Raw genomic sequence first — 14,960 nt, 5'->3', positions numbered from 1 at the left:
ATTACCGGACATGTATACAAAAATTATGTGCTGAAGAAAGTTAAGAAACATAACGAAAGGCAGAAACCAAAGTGGAATTCGCAACATTCGACTTCTTCATGGCAATGCCCAACACATAAATCATAAATTGTGAGATCATTTTAGAGAAAAGAAAAGGTTCGGGATTTGTCCCATCCTTCACCCCACTTGTCTGCCTGTGACTTTTTTTCTTTTTCCCAAATTAAAAAACACTTGTCAGGAAGAAGATATCCTTCAAGGGATGCTTTGAGATCTGCCATTTATCATTATATGAATACCATTCCCCCAAAAAACATTATATGAATGCATTCAAAGCTTTGATAAATCGGTTAAAATTGCATGTATGTATGTCTGTTTAAGGAGAGTATTTTGAAGGTAACCATTAAAAAAGAACAAAAAATATTTATCTTATTACATTTTCATTTTAAATACTGAAATCTGATTGGTTTAGACACAGTTAACAATCTGTTCTATTACACTCAGCGTTAGCAACACACTGGGCACCGGGTTACACTATATAAGTAGTGCCTGTTTTGGGAGGGTAACTGTTGAAATTGACACCCCGAGAAAATCACTGTCGACCGATGCGAAGCGGAAGTGGACAGTGGTTATCGACGGGTGTCAATTTCAACTGTTACCCTTCCAAACAGGCACTATTTATTCTATCATACTGAATGTCTTAATTTTAGAGATATTTTCCTACTTTTGTATATAAATGGCGTTGAATTCTACAGCGAACCGTACGCGCATAATTTACGCGCATGCAACAATTCGTTGTGTTACCCGTTGCCTAGAGTGTTGCTAACGCTGAGGGTAATAGAACGGATTATTAAATGCGTTTAAACCAATTAGATTTCAGTATTTAACGTGAAAATAAAATGATAGCTGTTGATTGAAAGTGATGAAATTGAATACCTTTCAATAAGTCAGTATACAATATGTTGATTTCTTTAATTACATAAAGCGTTCATAAAGACTAAAGCTATTTACATGTCAATAAAACTACATGTATCAACTCAGATGACAGTTTAATGTTACATGTACGTATAATTATGTATATACAATGCATTTTTTAACCAGTACGCATATTAGGCATCGTAATTGAAAATATAAATTCATTTTGGGGAGACCAAAGATTTTCTTCTTTTTAAAACATTCTCTTGTGACGCCGAATTAAGGAAATTAGCAGATGCCGGACAGATGATCAGGTATTCCGAGATTCTACAGGAAATCCCTCTTACCATCAAGGCTATCATCGAAACCCCTCAAGACTGGCGAAGATGAATTACAAATTAGCACTGTCAGGAGTGATCATTAGCAAGCTTCTCTATTACTTACGGCTGAAGCAATCTTGATGTTTGTTTTTTGGATTTGTTCGATTTTTATTCGAGTGAAAATGTGCTAATGTTAGCTAAGTATTTTTTTTTCCATTGCAAATAATTAATCTCTATTGATGGCTTTCGAAAAATTACTTTTTTGTGTTTACAAGACCTTAATTTTACAATGGCGTGAGAGAAATTTAAAAGAACAAAGAACTCATATACATGTGGTAATATATAATCAACCTTTTGATAAGTAAACCATTTACATATAGTTCCACAAGTAAATCTGCTTGGAAACCCACTACTTCTGATTTTTAATTTGCTATATTGTTGAAAAGTGCCTAAAACAAAACGAAATTTTATTCATTTTTTTTTCGGCCTAGCGACAACGGAGGCCTCCAACATATGTAAATATAATATATTCATATGTAAATATGAACTAGTACTGTGTTCAAGTCTTGAAGGGATTTTGATATTTAAGGTTAATTTCACAGCATTGCATTCACACTATCACGTGCCAATTTTTTCTCGCATTAGTGATGGACTGAACAGTGACCATAGCGGTGACCATCAAACGGAGTTATGGCCAATATTAAATAACTTAAAATAATCTCTTTCCTCTTAATTAAAAGTTTAAAGTTGCATAACAAAACGAAAACAGCTCTTGTGTGTCGAGTTTATTTCATCATATTACTAATTTGATAACATTTCAGCTAACTTGTATGTAAAACATTTGATTCAAATATTAATTCTTCTTTAAAATGGTATTTTTGTTAAAGAAATTATTTTCAACTCGGCAAAGCATTTGGAATATCCAGACAGGGAAAAAATGTTGCAAGAACGAACTGGTTAATGTTGGTGTTGTTTGGTTTTTTTTTAATAGAAACTATTACAAGCAATCATGATTTCTAAAATATCCCCCAGTTTATGCTCAAACTAATGGTAAATAAAAATGTCCCTAATCCTAACAAGAAAATAGATAAATTACAGTCACGGGATATAAACTAAATAAATTATTATGCTGTCCATAATGCAATTGTTCTTCAATTGTGAAATTATCGACCCATTGGTCAGGGATTGATGGTTTTATTTGAATAGGGGGAGGGGTGTGAGTAATATGGCTGTATTATATTATGACCATGTATTTTTGTAGGCTACTTGAGTCACTAGGGTAACCTATACATATGTTGTTTGTCGTGCGTAACGGTTTTACATTTATAACATCATTTTAAAAACCACATGGTAAATTGTCATTTGGGTTATTTTAAATCAAATATGTGTTCTGTTTTAGAAAATCTACTTTAATTTCCTATGCATTGTATGCTTGTAGAAAAGAACTGTATGTATGTTGTGTGCGTTAAAAATGAAAGTGAATATTATAAAAGGTTGACCATTAATTTAAGGCCTATATGTCGCTTTTTAACAAAAGTTTATATTGTTTAACCCCTGAGCTAGCGTATAGATAATTCGACATTCCTCCAACGACTCTTGGCCCGCCCGTGTTTGAATACTAGTAAATGTTTTTCAAACATTGAATAATAAAAGGCGAGGGTAGTAGTCAGATGAGTTTCAGATTAGGGATATGACTTTAAAGTGAAGCTTAAAATGCAAACATGAGACTCTGACAGGTCAATCCAAGGGCTATGGTACTTAGTTGACAGTCAAGGCCTATATGCCTCTCGTTTTAAGATCATATGAGAATCTGAATTCCCATAGTGATTCATTAAGCTGTTAGGAAAAATCATAAATATACGAATATTATTTTCCTACGGACATTAATAGTATTATTTTTCCATTAGAAAACAATTCTATAATAGTAAGTATAACATCTGACAAGTGAGATACATCTAAAACAAAGGGATTATAAACTCTAAAAGCAATAGTCTACGAAAGTTCACCGCGTTCAAATCCATTGTCGGACACACGCAGTTGATTTAATACGCCCGATTCCTCTCCTCAATACCGGATGATAGAGAGTAAAACGAAGCGTAAACAATTGTGTGTTTCCGACGATGCGCGAAACATAACCAAATTAAAAAAAAACACCATTATTATAACCGAATAAGTAGGTATGATTTCCCTTCACATCTTCAGCAGACACAAGAATTATTTGGTTATGTGGAAGCGTGATGCTAATTAGGAAGACGATATTAGCTTAATTCGATATTACCAGTATCTTGGCTTTTCTGAGTTCAATCAAGATTTTTTTTTTTTGCGAAATTGGCTTTTCTCTTAGCTGGGATTTATAAAACGTAAATCAACATCTATTCCACAGAGCATTTTCTCCTTTTAATTCTGAAGAAACAAATCAGCAAAAGAAAACCGATACATTCGGATCTAATCAGTTTGAGATGAGAATTTGCCCGGACGAATAAAGCCCCACCAATAACAACAATTGTTTATAGAATTTTATTTATTTTTTTCTCTGTTGAATTATAACAAACTATTTTCAGAGAGAGAGAGAGAGAGAGAGAGAGAGAGAGAGAGAGAGAGAGAGAGATTATTTACAGTTGAACTCTGTTTGAAGACATTCTTTTCAAACTGATTCCTCTTCTTTGATTTTCGAGTCGGAAGCTTCCGTTTTTGAAGGAGGAAATTTGTGTTCCGTACATCTGCACTCGGCGCATGCTTCCGGCGCTGAGATCGGAGTATTCTCCAAACTCTCTATCTTGTAACAGCTTTCTGCAACACGTTATGTAAGACAGCAATTTCTGGTATTCTCGCTTGAATTTAGACTGGAAAAAAACCACCGCAAATTAATCATAATAAGGTGTCAGATCAGTAAATACCATTGTGTTTATTACCTTGAGTTTTAAGAGTAATGAATAAAGATTGTATCAATTTTCTAATTCGTCGGTGGGTCAAACTACCCATGACCCCCCCCCCCCCCCCCAACAGATAGTTTGAAATACATGAACAATTTATTTCATTATTAAAACTATTTGAGGCAATGTTGTGGGGTTTTTGAACAGTTTAAAAATCATTTGAAGACCAACCTACATTTCAAAGGTTTACAAGAATTCAAATAATTCAATGCGTTCAAAGTCAATTAATCATATATACATGTACATGTTTAGAGAGAAATTAACTACACGTGTACACTAAGGCATAAAATCACTGACCTTATAAATACAACTAAACATGAAAAGCCTATATTACTTCAAACGTATATTAGAAATGTTCATTGCTTGTATATTCCAAACACATCTCTTAAACACATACTTTGTCTGTCTGTCTGTCTTTTCGTCTGTCTGTCTGTCTCATCATCCAGGGAGTAGTAAGTATACTATAACTCTTTAGATACTTACATTAAGGAGGCCATAAACAAAGGGGTTGTAACAGGAGTTGCTCATAGCTAGCCAATTGCAACAAAACCATATGATGTGAATATTTTCATAACTAAATAAATAATAAAAATAGAAAATTAGCACCAGACGTAGAAATACATTGACATAGTTATTGATTAATGAAGAAAAAAAATCGGGTAAAGTATCAAGTTTCAGCAATCCTGGAAAAATGTTCAAAATTTTAAAAAGTTTGTAAAAAGCCTTACTTGTTTATGGCGGGGTATATTTGTGATAAAACTTGGTAGATGTGTAAAGGCATCCAACAAACGACAAACAGACAGACCACGATGATGAGCATTTTCACAACCTGAAATGTACAGTAACTCTCTAATTTACTTATACCTGGAGTCAGATAAACACAATAAAAATCCCTATATCCTGTCCCAATCAGGTTTAGAACGGTATAGATTCGCAGGGTGTTTTTTTTAGCTTATACATAAACATATGGCCGAGTGATTTAGCGAGTGGGTTCCGTAAACCTCAAGCGAAGCTCCATTAATTTTAAAGTGAATTTAAACACACTTATAAGCACCGGTAGTAAAACAAAAACAAAACAAAACAAACAAACAAACATCAAAATGATATTAAAGCGGCTTGATTCAAATTTTCAAAAAAAACTTTCCCAGCCATAAAAAACCGAAAAACAGTTTGCTTAACTGTGTTTTGAAATAAATCACAAAACTACCAGTAAGACAGTTTAGTGTATCAATAAAACTCTTTTGGACGATAAATGTACATGTATATAGCATACAAGTATAACCTAAATTCGACCAGGGACTTTCAAACACTAAAAATCTCCCTTGAAATCTTAATAATACTTTTGAGATGACAAAATTTTCTGAACTAAATCAAGATACTAGCATTGAAAAACTACGACTCTGGTTCCGTTTCATTATTCATCAAATAAAACAAAATCCAAACTTTATAAATATTAGTTTGATAATTTTGTTTTAGTTAACATGGTTTTAAAGTGATTTAAACAATGGCGACATTGCAGAAAAAATACATAACCTACGTCTTACCAATATATATTTACATCTACCAATTATTATTCCCTCTATTTCTTACGGAAACTTATAGTTAATTCATAGCTCTATAGAAACAGCCAGATTGAAATCTACACGCCCCGTTTATTGATTGGTCGAAATCTACAGTGGCTGAAACTGACAAGAAAGTGACAGGAACAAAATTGACACGCTCAGTTTATCGATAGGTCGAGACCAACAACTACTTAGGAAAAATCACGGACTGCACGAAATAATCATGACGACGTCAGACTCAAAGTCTCACAGGAGACGATTTGGCTGTTTCTTTTAGTTAACGTACTTACGTACATTAACAATAAAATGCTTTCTTTGATGATTCATTCGGGTAATGAAGGTAGCGATCATTGCAGGAAAAATTTACATAACCCGCTTTTCTGCAATGTCCCTACCTTCATATCCCGAATGAATTACCAAAGAAGGCATTTTATTGTTTAAATAAACCAGAATCAGAATTTTCTTATTCATACTGTATTAAATCGATATGTGTAGAAAGAAATTTTGACATAGAACAATAAAAATTTATACATAATAGTTATATCGACATGAATATGTTTCATGTTTTGGATAATTATATATCAAAAATATCGTTGTCAACTTCGCGGGTACGGGTATTCTAATGGCAAGCCGTCTTGCTCTGAATCCAGGTTTGTCCTTTGAGAAATAATGCGTTAAAACGCGTTTTGAGAAGGCTTTATTGCGCCTTTTTCGCGATATCATGCCTTTTATCTTAATTTTCAGTTAAATAAATGATACTTATAGGATTTCGTAAAAATAACCGTAGATCTGGGGGAAACTTTTATTTTATCCTATTCGTTGTGGAAATTATTTCCTCTCTCTAGATAAACATTTAAACTAGAAGAAAATAAAAACATACATGTATTATGCGTTATAATAATATTGAAATCACATTTAAAATATTTCTTTGAATAATAACTAAGATTTTTGCTTGTTCTACAATAATAACGTTAACATTTTAGTACGTGGAGTACTAGTACGCCTGAGATTGAAATGAGAGTCGAAATATGTACACCTCTCGACGTTATTGGTATTTACGAACAAAAACCAACGACAAATTGAATCCATTGGTGTCAAAATAAATGTAAAACAACACATAAGCGACATAATAAGAGAACAACGGTGTGATTGAGTGGTGTCTGAAACAAAAAAACTTATTGTGTTTCACCACATTTTACTTGTTGTAATTTGATCCAACTTCACCTCTTTTGGTCCAACTAAATCAAATACAAGGTATATACGAAATCTGTTTTTCAATATGTGAAAGATGAAAGTAGTTCACAGATGATTGTCATCTTTTTAGAACACGTATTATAGTAATTGAAAATACAGAACCATTTTAACAGGAGCTTGGACTTTGTATAGTTGTGTCAAACAGCACTATGACGTAGGCCTGTCTATTTCGTTCCTGGTCACTTAGCCTTGGTTCTTTGAAATAACAAAGATTTGTCTGGCTTTCGAGTTAAGACTACGCAATTTGTGTATATTTCACTTGAAATCATTTTTAACTTATTTTGATGCAAGAAATAGATACTTACATCATACCGAAAGTCCAAGGTCTTATTAAAATGGTTCTAATAAACATGGGCACATACACAGAGCACTCTCTATTTTGTTTTGTTAAATTATTTGTAAATTTTACATTCAGGTTTATGCATGATTGACATTTTATCACATACTAATTTTAATGCGCCATGCAATTTATTATCACAGCCATCAAAATCAAAAAATCAATTAAAATGTCAAACAATCGTGTTTTAAATTTATGGTAGCTAGCTAATTTTTGTTTCTTTTTCTTTTGGTTTTTGTTTTGTGTTTTGTTTCGGTTTTTTTGTTTATTTTTTATGCTGTTTTGAATCATAATGAATTTATTTCATATCATTTAATTATGATTTTTCAAATTAAAAAAAAGAAAAGTTTCATCCAAAATGTTGATGAATAATACTGGGGGTTTTAAAGATTCTATCTATTTTATTTGCTTTATTACCAAGAAACACTCCAATAGTGCAGACTAACCCTACAACATGAAGTAGTTAAATACTCAATTGAGTCATTCATGACATAACAATACTGTGATAGGAAGATGTGTTTATAATAACCTAATAAATTTCATGTTTACTCAATGATAAAACAGCTTTTATGGACCTGTTCCTTCCATAGGTGACAAACACCATTATAAAGAACATATGAACTCCCATACCTACGGTATTCAAAAACAAGAACTTTTTTGTAACCTAAAGGTGGCAGGGGACAGTTTTTTTTGATACAATTCATTGTAGCCAAGGGATGCATGTCTTCGGAACTCTGTAACTAGAATTTCCTCTGTTCCCATTCAGCACAAATACCTTTAATTCACTCTTTATAAGGCCAATCACCAATTTCTGAAGAAAATTACTTGTCAAAACCTGTAAAATTCTCTACATACTGGTTCTTACCAGATTTTGACCCTTTCATATTTTGCAAATTTTTCATGATTTTTCAGCTTTATAGACCTCCCCCAGCTAATTCCCTGCAGAGGGTTGACCTTCCGTACCGCGTGCATGTTGCACTATCACATGTCTGAAACTTACCGGTGTATAGTTTACAATGTCCCATCCACCTACTTTTCGTGTTATTTTACCTCCCGTCTGTAACTTGCAATTTCACTGTGTAAAGTCAACACAACAGTCATAGCCGCACGTTTCGCATTTTACTTTTGATTCTCATGTACCTAACATAAGGGGCCTACATATTGCATATCAATTTCAACAAGAGACACCCCTCTAACTAATGATAATCATTAAAAATCATTTCATGAATTTTAGCAACACTCATAAGCCTTCAAGTACAGCAACTCTCAATTTTACAAAAATATTGTCCCTTAAAATTGCTACCAGAGCGTCCATATTAGAATACCGACCCTAAAAACTCTTTTGGAAATGAAATATCTTAAATACATGTAAATGTACTAGTATCTGTTACTTCAGTAGGAATTGTACCACAGAATTACTAACCGTAACATGCGCGGATCCAGAAAATTTTTCCAGGGGGGGGTCCGAAGGATAATTGTGTTTGCCAGGGGGGGTCCGAGGCATATTTTCGCGATAATTTTACTATGTAAATTTAATAAATTTTCATTTTCCAGGGGGGGTCGGGACCCCCCCCCCCCCCCCCGACCCCCCCCCCCTCTAGATCCGCGCATGCGTAACTCTATAGGACCAGTTCAAATACTCGATTAAATCTTAAGGCACAACTGACAAGAGAGATAACTCTGATGAGGCTTAATAACTTGTATAGTGATTCTCGTCAAGAAATGCATTTCCGTTATGATTTTAAGATTTTAGGAAAATCATCATTTTAGCTAAATTCATCAGATGGGTGATGAACTCTTAATTAATTACATTCATCATGCGTTCATCACACGTTCCCTTCATCAGTCACGGTTTCACCGTTTGAATGACGAATGGCAAAATTGAATGAAAATGAAGTAGAGTGAGAACAGGTCATTATTGTCAGGCAGTAATTCTGCTTCTCCTCTACAAAGTCAACCTTAACAAACCGATGCTGTCATATCGCCGGAACACAGTCAGAGAGTTGTATTGATATGGTTCAAATTAAATACCAGAGTGCCTAGAAAAAGCACCGCTATTCCTATGAGATGTCTTTTTTTTTATTGTTAAGGGACATAAAGCAATTTATAGGACATTCCTAATTTACTGGCTTGAAAATAGTGATACTTTTTCACTAACAAGTATCCTGACATCTCTCTCCATCCATCATTAAGCTTAGGATGAACAGTTTAAATGTATAATGACATGCTTGTACAGATGTTGCTCGGTGCCAGTAGGTCCTTTTTGTTAAAACCTTATTCAGTGTCTTCTATATTAGTTTTAGGCGCTTCAGAAATCTCCAGCATCTTTTTGATTCAATCATTTAAGTGAAGTCTACATGAGAAAAATAAAACCTAAGATGTACTCTCGTCAATATCACAATAAATGTATAGAAATGTAATATTTACCTTTAAAGGATATTGGTCTTTTTTATAATTGAAACAATTTTCGGGTTGCTGGTAAGGATTTACCTTTGCGAGTGTGAAAGTACGTTTCCGTTCAGGTACTTTATACAGGGTTATTTTCGCCCTTCTACACTTGCAGAAATAAAACGATGGCGAACATTTCCCTGTATACAGTATTGATTTAATTTCTTATTTATGTGCAAATTAGTCGAAATTTTTTTCTGTTTCCGATGGTATTGTCCCGATTAAACGGTGCCTGTTGTATAGTTATGTTCTAATCTATTGGTGGGCTAATAGAGCATTTATTGGCGATTGGTCAGATGACAGTCGGTTCAATGTTAATCAATCGTCTCCAATCATCTTCCAACATTATGTCTGACCAAAATGGACTCCTTGTGGCAGGAGCTGTTATCAGCAATAAACAGTGAATTTCCCCATTAAATACATAATTAAATAATAGTAAATTAAATATCCGATTTATTCAAATAAAATCATTATAAGTTGATGTCGATGCATGCCCTTGATTACACCAAAACGATTGATAAAAATCATGCTTTGGAAATTCCTTTTGTTCTTTTTTGCAAATTTGGTAATGAGGTTGGTAGAAATATCGATCAGTGAAATTCGTGATGCAAGATAAAAATCTGACAAAAATGTGGATTCAAATAACTCTGATAAGAGTTCATCTCAATGTAATTGTGCATGTATACATTAAAGCAAAGGCTACAGTTCATATGGTACCTAAGGTTAAAGGAACGCGGGCTCTGTTGTGTATTCGAAAGCTATTTTTCAATGGTTAATTTTTATTGCTTGAATAGCATCCAGTGTTTGAAAATTAAACAAGCATTTTTTGTCCCCCCCCCCCCAAAAAAAAAATGTATACCCTTTGTAAATAAGAAATGATAATAAGCACTGGGTCAATCTTTTTCCTTTTTAAAATGTTCAACATTCCTTAATGCAAAAATTACATCTTTAAAATATTAGTTGAAGTTAAATCTTGCTTTTTATTCCATAGTCGATTTTTAAGCTTAATGGAATTATAGATGATCTGTAAATTACTGATGTAATCATTATTCTCTAAATTTATAGAATTAAAAATTACTGGTTTTAACTAACCTTTTTCCGGTTCCTTGTCCGGGTAGTTTCCTGAACGACTTCTAAATGTTGACCAGGGGTCTTTGTTCCCCAGATTTTGAACACAATGCGAAAGTATGTTAAGTTTATGACCAAAAGAGGCAACAAGTACTGGATGAAAAAAAGATAAAACACATGGACACGCATAAATAATTTCGATGGATAGGCATGGGCACAAAATGGCTTCGTTTGGTCTTTGAAAGGGGGGTCCGGAACTTCGATGACCTCGAAGAAGACCAAGTTTGGCACACTGGATATGATACCGAATAACCAAATATTCACAAGCACCAAAGTAGCAACTTTCAGTTTGATACCCGCTTTCAGGGGGTACATAACGGCGATATATCTATCGATGGCAATGATTGTGAGAGTAAAAACGGACACGCAGACGGTCAGGTTTTTGACGAATGGCGCCACCGGACAGAGGAAATACGGCACCACCCAGCGTTGCAGCAAAGCGGCCTGAAACTGAAAGGGTATGGAGAAGAGACCAATGAGCACGTCACCTAAGGCAAGGTTCGCTATGAAGATATTTGTGATAGACTGCATTTTCTTGCTTTTTAAAATCACAATGATGACTAGCGTGTTTCCCAAGACAGCTAATATGGAAATTGATCCATACAGAATGGCTAAAAGTATTAATATGCCAACAGGTACTTGAAATGGTCTCTCCAAAATGTCCGTGTTATCCAGTGTCGAGTTTAAAGTAGCACTGGAATTAAAAAATTCATAGACTGTACCGCTGCAGTTGACACAATCTAAATCCATTTTCAATAAGGACATCAAAAATGTTCAAATGGCTATCTGGCACAACCCTTGTGCTAAATGTCTTGACTATTTGCGGTGATTGGTTGTACATTAGGTCCCGGATGACGGCTGGTGCTCAATATCAATTGATTGTAGATTTGATGCCTACACCTTTATTTTATGTGTACCAAGACCACCCATTTAACACTATATGAAGGAATCAATGACGGACTGATCACTGCAAAACGGATTACAAAATAAATCGAAAGGACCACAGTGTAAGAAAATACAATAAAGTAAATCCCTTAAAAATGGAGTACAAAAGATTCATTCGAGTGGTTTTAGTTTTCAAAACACAATTCAAAATGAGATTAATCTGTTTGACTGCGGGGAATAATGTACGCGCAATGTACACAGGAAAGGGGTTTAACTAATTGGAATAGGTATGGGAGGATAAAAAAAAAATCAAAGTGACATAAATATAAAAACACAGCATTCCAGTGTGTTAAGAAATCTGGGATTCTAAATAGTCCACTCTGATGACGACTGTATTCAATACTATCAAAATTGCTTAATTACTTCACCCTGTACAGTTTAGTATTTTGTCCATGCGTAACTATTATATGATAATAATAAATCATTTTTAAATGGTAAACTGTGAATGAATGCGTTAAACGCTCTTGATAAATCGCAATGACACTCTTATTAACAATACTTACTGCAACAATTAAACCTTGAAAACCATGAATTACATGATATGTACATTGTACGTGCACTATGTAATATGTAATTGGAAGACACCGCGTTCTGTTAATGAAATCAATGTACTTTAAAATGCAGTGCAAGTTATTCAGTTAGGGTTTTTAAAATTACAATTTATTTTGCAAATATGGTCCTCGATATCTCTGTAATGAGAATTTCTCCTTGGGAGACAGGAGACTACCGCTCCCAACAAATCACACTCTCGCGCTGCCGGTGAAGAATTCGTATGATCTTTGTTTTGCTGGAAAATGTACAAAACTTAGCGAAATATTTGGATTTTTTCTTTACATAATACTGGTTTGTGACCAAAAATATATTTTAAAAGAGTTTTTAAGTCAATTCTGAAGATTTGTTGACCTCCCAGCTATGCAGTCTCCGTAGAGTGAGAAGAATACACTAAATGGTTCAAAGAAAAGTTCACTACAGTTTGAAAATCATATAAATCTTTAAAACCATATTGCTGTCACTGAAGAGATACCTACACTCTCCCGACACTAGATTTTTGATACACACATGGGATCAAGCAAACATCAGAGAAGGTAACAACTCATGAAATTTTCAGAGTCCCAAAATTATGCAATATCATATTTCAATTACGTCACAAATTAGAGGCAGACCGATATTTTGACTGTATGTTTAAACAGGTGTTGGTACGGATTAAATACTGATTGGTAAAATATTGATGGTAACCGATAAACGATATACCCAGATAGTACGATATCAAATTAATCATTATAATAGGTAATATGATCCAACCTTTCTCAACATTCTTCGGATTAATTAAACACCATTGACTCTGTTTTGCAATATTTACTAAAAAAGAAGATGAATATATATAAGATTAAAACAAAGATCGCATTTCCGTAAGAATTACGCGATAAGTGTTCCTTCTTGCAGATCCAGGCGTATCTAATTGATGCTGTTTTCTAGCAATGAAAAACTTGTGATTAATATAGTTGTTTTCTTATCAAAATGACCCAACGGTGATTATTACTGACAAAGTAGAAAAGTAACCGGAAACTCTTGGTGAAAGGATATTGTTTGCAAAACTTGGAGAAGAAAAGTACTATACACATTCCCGTTTCCCAGGTCATAGAGAAGAATCATACAATTAAAGTATAGAAAAAAACAAGCTCAATTGCATTTTTTGATCGTGTCGTGTCGTGGAGAGAGAGAGAGAGAGAGAGAGAGAGAGAGAGAGAGAGAGAGAGAGAGAGAGAGAGAAGTGTGGCGTGTTGAGGATGGAGAGATTCTGCTTTCAAGGTAAGGTTTTGAACGATCACGAAGTCAACCTTAAAGTATTTATAAAATAAGAGTCGTGTGGATTTAAAAAGCGAAAGGAACGCAGACACAATGCTAAACTAGTCTCAAATGAAATTACCTATACGAACAAAATAGAGGCCACACGTATACTTTGGTGATTCTAATCCGAAAACTCTAACGTTTTCCTGGCCTTTTTAACGATTTTGATATTTAACTTTCCAGGCAGGTAAAATATCAAAGGCGTTAAAAAAAACCGATTTTGTTATTTTATTTTCCAGGCAAATAAAATATCAAAATCGTTAAAAAAGGCCAGGAACACGTCAGATTTTTTCGGACTTTGGTGATACATGCGGACTATGAAGGAAGCGACCATTGCAGACAAAATACATAACCCACGTTAATTTTTTTTCTGCAATGACCGCTACCTTCCTAATCCGCTTGAACCATCAAAGAAAGTATTTTATTGCTTATATTAACATCTTTCTTTTAACATATTAATGGTAAAGAATAAGTGAAAGTAACTAAATTATTGTTAATGTACATAAGAAATAGCAAAGTCGTCTTATAACGTGTTAAAAGGGAATTTGAGTCCGACATCTTCATGGTTATTACGTGCTGTCCGTGATTTTTTTTTTTAGATTGTTTAGGGTCTTCACCAATAGATAAACTGGTTAAAACTGGATCGTGAAGATTTCAGTCCTGTAAGTTGCAAAAGAGCTATGAATTGCTATCAATTTCCGTAAGAAATAGAATGACTCGGCACTTAATGGATGAAAATATTAAGTAAATGTAAATAATTTCACCTAGTCGGCTTATTAAACAGATGGATAGCTCTTTTTTACAGTATGTCCCCGTTTTAAAATTCGCAGTTTATATAGAATGACCATGTTTTCATAAATGTATTCATAATACAAGGCAATTGATTTTCATAAATATGTTTTGTTTTCTCGCCTAGATAAAAAATCTTATAAACTCAGAGCTTTTACTTATTTTTATTCAAACTGAAGAACTTACATGTTCTTGCTGATATTATTAAAGATACATGTAGATGTATTAATTGCAGTTTTAATCCATTAATAGTAAAATAAAAAGCTCACAAATTTGAGCTATTCCAACAATAGATATAATACATGTATTTCAGGTACAAAGCATTGCTTCTGAAAAAGAGAAGAATGATCCTTAAAATCGACAAGCAAAAAAAATCAAAAGAAAAAACTCTTACTCCTGTGTCTGGTGGGGGGGGGGGGGGTGACAGAGGTTGGGGTTTATATATACATGTAAATTCAATTTTATTGTTAATTTCCTTATTTTC

The 14,960-nt window shown here is 33.8% G+C and overlaps 1 protein-coding gene across 2 annotated transcripts; it reads right to left on the bottom strand.

Moving 5' to 3' along the window:
* Window positions 1-3,776: 3,776 nt before the first annotated feature.
* LOC117681321 (RYamide receptor) lies at window positions 3,777-11,561 on the bottom strand. Of its 2 annotated transcripts, XM_034445265.2 has the most exons (4): window positions 10,859-11,561; window positions 4,894-4,994; window positions 4,649-4,739; window positions 3,780-4,075 (listed from the first exon to the last, which is right to left on the bottom strand). In XM_034445265.2, the coding sequence occupies exons 1-4, from the start codon at window positions 11,423-11,425 to the stop codon at window positions 3,845-3,847; spliced, it is 990 nt and encodes a 329-aa protein (XP_034301156.2). In that variant the 5' UTR covers window positions 11,426-11,561; the 3' UTR covers window positions 3,780-3,844. The 2 variants fall into 2 exon arrangements, with proteins under 2 accessions (XP_065932825.1, XP_034301156.2); XM_066076753.1 differs by lacking the exons at window positions 4,649-4,739; window positions 4,894-4,994 and having other exon boundaries at window positions 3,777-4,075.
* Window positions 11,562-14,960: the final 3,399 nt, after the last annotated feature.

This window comes from Magallana gigas, chromosome 2, assembly GCF_963853765.1.
Source record: "Magallana gigas chromosome 2, xbMagGiga1.1, whole genome shotgun sequence".
In the NCBI taxonomy this organism is placed as follows: Eukaryota; Metazoa; Mollusca; class Bivalvia; order Ostreida; family Ostreidae; genus Magallana; species Magallana gigas.
The sequence above is the reverse complement of the archived record's forward strand: the minus strand, read 5'-3'. Positions and strand labels throughout refer to the sequence as shown.